General features: G+C 46.4%; 1 protein-coding gene across 1 annotated transcript; it reads left to right on the forward strand.

Moving 5' to 3' along the window:
• The first annotated feature begins 808 nt into the window (after positions 1-808).
• Positions 809-7539, forward strand: aida (axin interactor, dorsalization associated). Its single transcript, XM_061242408.1, has 11 exons — positions 809-1092; positions 2168-2234; positions 3169-3222; positions 3699-3753; positions 3960-4023; positions 4257-4360; positions 4568-4576; positions 5314-5436; positions 5670-5792; positions 6224-6341; positions 6453-7539. The coding sequence occupies exons 1-11, from the start codon at positions 986-988 to the stop codon at positions 6547-6549; spliced, it is 921 nt and encodes a 306-aa protein (XP_061098392.1). The 5' UTR covers positions 809-985; the 3' UTR covers positions 6550-7539.
• The last annotated feature ends 1314 nt before the right edge of the window (positions 7540-8853 follow it).

The raw sequence follows: 8853 nt of genomic DNA on the forward strand, positions 1-8853 counted from the left end.
TTCTCACGTTCTCATTGGCAGTCAAAACACCGTGCTCTCCTCCCACGTCCATGACATAAAGGGTGACGTCTAATGTCGAGAAGTCGGCGACCGAAACGTTCTCATACTAACATGATGTCTGGGAGAATCGTAGAGAGGGCGGACTTGCACAATGATTGAAGTCATCAATAACCAAACAGGTTCAGCGTTTCACACGGACCCTGTTCAGTCAAACTTATGAAAATATACTTTTTAATACAGACTCAGAATGCGTTATTGCAGAATACTTACTCTTCAGTATTTTTTGCAAAAAAAATGCCTTTTATCCATTCTTACTTTGAATTTAGGCAATTGTGATTATTATTTAAACGTACGTTGTAGTAGATTATCAATGTCCTTTGTAATAGGTTTTACGCGGTGCATGTTGTTCATTTGGTTGATTTGGTTGATTCCGCCGAATTCCGCTTTGGGAGATTAATAAATGGCATTACATTGACAAATGTGTATTTTCAGGGAACTAACAATCACGATGTCAAAATCAGATTACGATAATTTTTATTTATTGCCTGTGGGGAAAAAACTTTAAATCCCCGTGTTCCATTTAAATCCAGTCTGGACACAAAGTCTGCTAATTTAATTAAGGCAAAAGACACACATTTTGCAACAGCGACACCTGGCCGAATAGGTTCCTGCTTGTCGCCGCTGGGGGGCACAGAAGTTCTGCGGAACCTGGAAGAAATGACATTACGGCGCTTCTATTCATGACTGGTCTGCCCGAGTCCCTGTCCCTTTAAATGCGGGTGTTCCACGCATATTGGGGGGCGGAACTTCCCTTTTCCCGGAGAAGAGTTTAGGTGACGGAGCAGAAGGGCTGGGTCAGTGGAGAGGAACACCGGTTTGGAAGGGGGACCGCTAGCTACCTGCGAGTCGATAATGCACAGAGGGAAATAGAATCCGTTCGGCAATGCTAACCTGAGACGCATCCTGCTACACCGCCTTTTTGAAAATGTCAGATGTGACCAAGACCATCCAGAAATGGCACGCTAGTTTCAGAAAAGGCACGGACTTTGATTCGTGGGGGCAGTTAGTGGAGGCAATTGATGAGTACCAAATGTAAGTTGCAAACATCTCAGTGCTATTTTATCCAGCTACAGTCATTAAAATAAAATTGTCAGACAAAGCAGCTAGCCAGCTGGCTATATAAATATTTTAACCTATCGGCGTGGTACTTTATTACTGACTAGGTAGCCTTGTAAGCGGACTTCTGTTGGTGGAACATTATACTCGCTGTCATGTTAACTTGCCACATTTTCATTATTTCAGCGTATTTATCTCTGCTTATCTCTCGTCTGGACATTGCAGGTAGCAAACTATCTACAAAACAGTTTAAACTGCAATATCGTGCGTTATAAAAAGCCGGATCGGTGACAGTTAGCCTACCTAATATAGTCGGGGGGACTTTGAAGTGCCACACATCAAGTGTTTGAAGTTTGATGTGTGGCAGTTCTCCTGATAATCACGTGCACCAGCGCGTGCCGCTGTTAGAAAATGCGATGACAGCTCGAGTAAGACTCTGGAGTCATCAACAAAAATTTGGGCCACACCCTCGTGGAGTTTTGGGTGGAGCTTTGGTCTCGATGGGTCATTCTGTCTGTTTCAGTACCCTCCGTAACTAACACTCGGTGACTGTGTGAGAGTGTGTCGGTGCCTTGCGTTTATGCCTCATTCTGCGCACTGAATCACTTTAATGTCAACGACGCGATGTCCCTAACACGGGTTTTATTGCACTGGGTTGTTATGGGTGCGACTAAGCTAAAAAGAGAAGGGTGTACAAACACCCTGTTATTAAGTTATAGTGTCCCAGTAATTAGCCTCCGTCTGACAGGCGAGTCTGTAGTTTCTGTTACACGGGGATGAGCATCTAAAACCAGACGCATCACGATCAGGAAATAGATGGATGTCCCTTTCTACAAACACAGCCAGTTATTTTCACGAGGAACTCGTGTTAAGCGTGTTACCCGAGCATACAACTGCTACAGCAGGGCCGCGCTTGGACATCAAACCTGGAACCTTGTGAACCTGGGTCGTGGCCACTGTAGATAACGGAAATGACTGTTTGTAGAAATGATCTTCTATAAATGCATAATTTTCTCGGAATATTTGTGTTTTATTTCAATGTTTGGTTTAGACTTGCACGGCAGCTACAGAAGGGAGCTCAGTTGCCCAACTCCTCAGAATTCTCAGAAGATCAGAAGGTACGTCTGCTTCTGCGTGCTGACGGACAAGCATCAGGCCTTCTTTCTGACGGCACAAATACCTCCGACACGTTCACCATTTGCCGAATTCCCGTCCTCGACTCCTCTGTCCTCACGTCCTTGCCTGGTGTCCGCCGATAGGTTGAGCTAGGAGCGGGGAAAGGACATGAGGAAAGGACATGAGGAAAGGAAGTCCGGAGGTAAAAATAAGTGATTGGAAAGACCCTGTGGTTAGTGCTTGGATGGGAGGTGACCTGTGAGAGTCTGACTTACTCAGACCCTTAGCATGTACAAAACCTTTCACTACACACAACACAAAGCTAATGACACAACCAGCAATTGGTGCAAAGCAAAGGCCATAACCAGCCATTAGTTTTGTGCTCTAAAGCCCTTGGTAAATGGGTTGCTGGCTGAAGGTGTGCCTTTGGGCCAGTAGAGAGCACTCTCCCCCCTGGACTCAAACTTCCAGGGCCCTGCAGCAGTGACGCGGAGCTGGCCTGTAGGAGGGGTGTCCTTCTGCTGAGACGTTAGAGGTCCAGGCTCGCTGGTCATTAAACATCCTGTTGCACTTTACAAAAGGTTAGGGATGTTTACCCCAGGGTCCTGCTAAGATACTCACTGAACTGAACTCAGTAATGTGCCGGGTTAAATCAAAATGAATGTTCGCAGTGTTTCCAAGAGCCGAGACCAAGACTGTCAATGGCTGACTTGTGTTGCCTGCCTCTATTGTCCTATTGCAGCCTGTCTGTAGAAACTCTGTGGAATGTGTGTGATGGGCTGTGTGACTGTGTGTGAGTTCTTTTTAGGAAACACCCTGGAACATGTGTGTGATGGGCTGTATGAATGTATGTGTGTGTGTGTTGTCTTTACGAGACACTCTGGAACATGTGTGTGATGGGTTGTATGAATGTGTGTGTGTGTTCTCTCTCTGCAGAAGACTTTGGGAAAGTTGGCAACATGTCTGGAAATGAGAAGTGCTGCCCTGCAGGTACTGTACCGCTCGTGAAACTGCACTGTTGCTCCGTGTGTTTTAGATCATGTGAAACCGCACTGTTGCTCCGTGTGTTTTAGATCATGTGAAACCGCACTGTTGCTCCGTGTGTTTTAGAACATGTGAAACCGCACTGTTGCTCCGTGTGTTTTAGAACATGTGAAACCGCACTGTTGCTCCGTGTGTTTTAGAACATGTGAAACCGCACTGTTGCTCCGTGTGTTTTAGATCATGTGAAACCGCACTGTTGCTCCGTGTGTTTTAGAACATGTGAAACCACACTGGTGCTCCACATGTTTTTGAACATGTGAAACCGCACTGTTGCTCCGTGTGTTTTAGATCATGTGAAACCACACTGGTGCTCCACGTGTTTAGTTGAATGTACATTCATAGAGACCTGAAAAGTCCTTGACTGACCTGGAAACGCAGTAATCCCTGCCCCTCTCCCCTTCTCCTCTCTTTCTCTCCTGCAGTGCACACAATCCCAGGAGGATTTCAAGCTGGAAGACCTAAAGAAACTGGAGCCCAGTGCGTATTCCTGTTTAGAGTGTGCATGCTGAAGTTTGGAGCGCACAGCAACACAACTATTTATTTTTATTGTAAATATAACTTCATAAGGCCCCTGATAACTGAAGCGGAGAGCTGAAGGCCTGTGAGCTCTCTGTCTGCAGGCAGTTCATCTGTGTTTAACTGCTGTTGGATCAGTAATCGATACGCTGGCTTTCCTTTAACAGTCATTCAGAACGTCCTGACGTATAACAAAGGGTTCCCCTTCGATGTTCAGCCCGTGCCTTTAAGGTAAAACCCAATACATCCCAATGTTTCTGCTTCCTTCGTCACTCTGTCTCTGACTGTACCAATCAAATGTAATTTCTTTAAATTAAACTTAAATAAAAAGGTTTTCGTCTCGCCCTTCATGAAATACCGCAGTGCACGAGTTGATGCTCCAGAAGTCTTTCTGTTGTGTCCTGATGGTTCCTCGGGTTCCTGATGGTTCCTCGGGTTCCGTGTGTTCCGTGTGCTCTGTGCAGGAAGATACTCGCCCCCGGGGAGGAGGAGAACCTGGAGGTGGAGGCAGAGGAGGACGCGGTGGTGGGAGCGGGGTCCCCCGAATCTTTCTCCTCCAGAGTACCAGGTACCTGTAACTGCTGATTAACTGGAGCTCTCATTGGGGAAAGTGACAGCAGGGCGGCACATGTCTACATGAGTCCTGGTCTGAGCTGATGGTGTTCATGTGGATTTAACTTTACCGTGATGTTGTTGTGAAAGGGCAGTGTGTTTTACCCATCATGCCTCTCTTCCTCTCTCTGTCGGTGCGGCACATGGTTCCCTTCGCCCACAGCTCTGCAAGGTAGGGTCACACCCACACCTGTCTGTCACTCACACCTGTCTGTCACTCACACCTGTCTGTCACTCACACCTGTCTGTCACTCAAACCTGTCTGTCTCTCAAACCTGTCTGTCACTCACACCTGTCTGTCTCTCAAACCTGTCTGTCACTCACACCTGTCTGTCTCTCAAACCTGTCTGTCACTCACACCTGTCTGTCACCCACACCTGTCTGTCACTCAAACCTGTCTGTCACTCACACATACTATTGCCTCTTGTATGTTCTGCTCTGTGGTTTACTTTGTTTACTTTTATGAATGTAAACCGCTTCAGATACACAGCTGTGATAACTGATTTGTGAATGAAGACATTTGTGCTGGCAGGCAGAGTAATATTGCTGAACAGGATAAATCACTGATTTTCCCATGAAGCCCAATATCATGCTGAATAAAGATATTTAGTGCAGTTTTTGGGATCAGTTAAATCTAGCCTTGAAGCTAAAAGTCATAATAATACATTAACCAATGGAATTAAACCCCCTTTTATAACAAACGTGTGACCTTTACAGCTTATGCTTGCAAAAGTATTTTTTTAACGGAATTCCAACCATTAAATTTGGATGCTTTTTAATATTTCCATGGACTTTGTGCTTAGCACTGGGCTTGAGCAGAAAGCTGACATTAGCAGATTTTCAGGGCTGAGGGCAGGATGTGACATCATTGCTTAGGGATTCTAACCAGCTGACCCATTCCGCTGTCAGGGACACTGTTGCCAAGGTTACCCTCGGAGCCGGGGATGACTCTGATCACAATAAAGATGGAGAAGATCGGCCTGAAGGACGCCGGGCAGTGCATCGACCCCTACATCACAGTCAGCGTGAAGGGTACAGAACCAACACCCTCCTGAGGGAGTTTTACCTGCACAGAGAACGTGTGCCATCTCTGCCCTTTGGTTTAAAAAAATGTTTTTGTCTCTTTTAATCACCCTGTGTTTTCTGCCTTTTATGTACAGCACATAAAATACCTACTGCCCCCGCTGTAGGAGACGTGCGTAATAAAGTTTGATTGATTGATTGATTGATTGATTGATGTTTTGGGGGGTATCGTGTCTCTGCAGATCTGAACGGCGTGGATCTGAACCCTGTCCAGGACACGCCCGTGGCCACCAGGAAGGAGGACACCTACATTCACTTCGGCATGGACGTGGAGATCCAGAAGCACCTGGAGAAGCTCTCTAAAGGTGGGTGTGCCGGGCTCCAGAAACACCTGGAGAAGCTCTCTAAGATTTTAGATCATCCAGATCAATGGTAACTAACCCTGTTTCTGTTGGTTTTAAAATCAACCCTCATTTTGCAGATCTGTTTCTACTAATTAGCAGCTCAATGAGATCTCTAGCTGTTGAGTGAGTGCTTTGTTAGGGTTGGAGTGAAAACCTACATGACGGTAGATCTCCAGGTACAGGGTTGGTTACCACTCATCTTGATGACCATTAGTGGGACCAGTAGTTCTATCCAGCACCATTTATTTGACGCATTAAAAGCAGAAGATGTTTGTTTTTAGAGGGTCTCCTTCAGGTCGTGTCCCATAAATATCACAGCCTCATTGATTGTGTCGACATTTGGGTGGGATCTGTGCCCCTCCCTGATTGAAGTGCCTCATCCCCATTTCCAGGGGCGGCCATTTTCTTTGAGTTCAAGCACTACAAGCCCAAGAAGAGGTTCACCAGCACCAAGTGTTTTGCTTTCATGGAGATGGACGAGATCAAACCGGGGCCCATCGTCATTGAGTTGTAAGTACCGGTGAAATCAAATTACATCAGATTTTATCTCTTAGATCTGCTGCAACAAATATATGTAATTCCATAGTTATTGCGGTTCTGACTGAACACTCGTCTCGGCAGGTACAAGAAGCCGACCGACTTTAAGAGGAAGAAGCTGCAGCTCTTGACCAAGAAGCCGCTTTATCTCCACCTGCACCAGACTCTGCACAAAGACTAAACACCCTCACCTGAACACCCTCACCCCCACCCCGGCCAAATGGGACAGAGCACATCATATAAACCTGGAGGGGTGGGGGGCAGAAGAGCAGCTGAGACCTGGCCTGAATAAAAAGGTACAGAAAGATAACCCCCCCACACCCCCCAGGTGCCAGTTCCCTGTGTGACGTCTCTAAGACTGACACAGGCAAGAGGTGCGGGGCCTACCTGCACAGAGACATTCCACCCGCCAGCCCCCCCCCCCCCCCCCCCCCCCCCCCCACCCCCACCTTCATTTCCCAGAAACTGTGGATTTGTTTTATCTAAAAATCTTTCCTTCACTGAGAACCCATAGAGGAAGGTTTCATCCAGTCACAGTTGAGAGACAGAGAAGAAGAGAGTGAGAGATTGGTGAGAAAAGGAGTCAGAGATTGATAAGACTTCCTGGCTGGAACTGAGGACGAAGAATTGGAGGATGGGTTTTTTTTTTTTTTGGTCTGGGCTCCAACACTCAAACATTAGCGTAGACTTGATTTGATTCTGTCTAGACGTCCCGTGGTTAGTTGGGGTCGCAGGTTTTTGGGTGTCGGATGTTTGTGGGCCCGTCAGCCCTGTCCCGTCTGGGCTGTAGCACAGAAACCCCGCCTTCATTCTGATGAGCGATGATGTCATGTTGTGGAAAAGGGCTTTTTTAACAGGATGCTGCATGTACCGTGTGGATAATGATTTTTATTTTTAACGCCGTTGCCTTTGAAACATCGGCAGTTTCCTCCGAGCCTCTTCCCATGACTTTTCTTAATATCTGCTTTTATTTTTTTAATGTGAGAGAGCGCAGATGTTAGCTGGACATACTAAAGAACACACTAAACGGTGCGTGTGTGCGTGTGTGTGCGTGCCTGCGTGTGGTTTGCGTGGGTGAGGTTTCAGTTTTCATTAAACAACGTGTTGTGTTTTGTCCTTGAACTGCAGATTTACACGGCTCTCATTTCTAATAAACAAAGTGCTGCTTGAATCGAGTCTGACCTGGAAATCCTGGGCTCACACTCACACTCACACTCACACTCACACTCACACTCACACTCACACTCACACTCACACTCACACTCACACTCACACTCACACTCACACTCACACACACACCTACATTTAATGTATTAAGACAGGCTGTAGATCCAAACTTTTCCTAATAAAAGGCCAAAATATTAAAAATAACTTACTTAAATACTTAAATATGAAGAACCTATTTCACACAGATCTTTAACAGGCTGACATTTGTGAGTTTTACCCGTTTTATCCATCTCACCCTTAAAAGGGGGAAGAGCTGGGGGAGGAGCTTGCACTCTGTGACCTATGACCTGAGTGGATTCAGGAAGGGAAATAAAACAAGCAGCTGTGATTGGATGAATTCCTAAAAAGGCAGTAAAGGAAGTCTTTCAGCAAAGTTACTGTGGCAAAAAGCAAGTACTGACCTGGGAGGGATAACAAGACCTGCTCCTCTAGCTGTGTGTTCAACTCATTTTCAGTAAAACTAGGAAAAACAGTCGATGCTTACCCTGGAAAACATGGCTGAAAAAAAACGTGAAAAGGATCCTAACTTAAACGCAATACAAACCAATACAGACCCTACAATAAGACTGCGGTCATTAAACAGTACTGGGAGGAGCAGAAAGAGCAGGGCCCAGAAGAACCACCAAGGAAGAGACTGAGGATGAGCTGTACAGGACCAGGGTCCTCCAGGACTGAAGTCTGATCTGTCTGCACTCACTGGCGCAGGAAGTGTGAGTGTGTGTGAGTGTGAGTGTGAGTGTGAGTGTGAGTGTGTGTGTGTGTGTGTGTGTGAGTGTGAGTGTGAGTGTGAGTGTGTGTGTGTGTGTGCGCGCATGCACGCGTGCGTGAGTGTGTGTGTGTGAGTGTGTGTGTGTGTGTGTGAGTGTGTGTGTGAGTGTGTGTGTGTGTGTGTGTGTGTGTGTGCGCGCGAGTGTGTGTGTGTGTGTGTGTGTGTGTGAGTGTGTGTGTGTATGAGTGTGTGTGTGTATGAGTGTGTGTGTGTGTGTGTGTGTGTGAGTGTTTGTGTGTATGAGTGTGTGTGTGTGTGTGTGTGTGTGTGAGTGTTTGTGCGTGTGAGTGTGTGCGGTGTGTGTGTGTGTGTGTGTGTGTGTGTGTGTGTGTGTGTGTGTGTGTGTGTGTGTGTGTGTGTGTGTGTGTGTGTGTGTGTGTGTGAGTGTGTGTGTGTGTGTGTATGAGTGTGTGTGCGTGTGTGTGTGTCTGAGACGACATTTGGCAATTTAAAATGAAAAAGAAAACTATCAAAGCAAAGGCAACATCG

Source organism: Conger conger, chromosome 5 (assembly GCF_963514075.1).
Source record: "Conger conger chromosome 5, fConCon1.1, whole genome shotgun sequence".
NCBI lineage: Eukaryota > Metazoa > Chordata > Actinopteri > Anguilliformes > Congridae > Conger > Conger conger.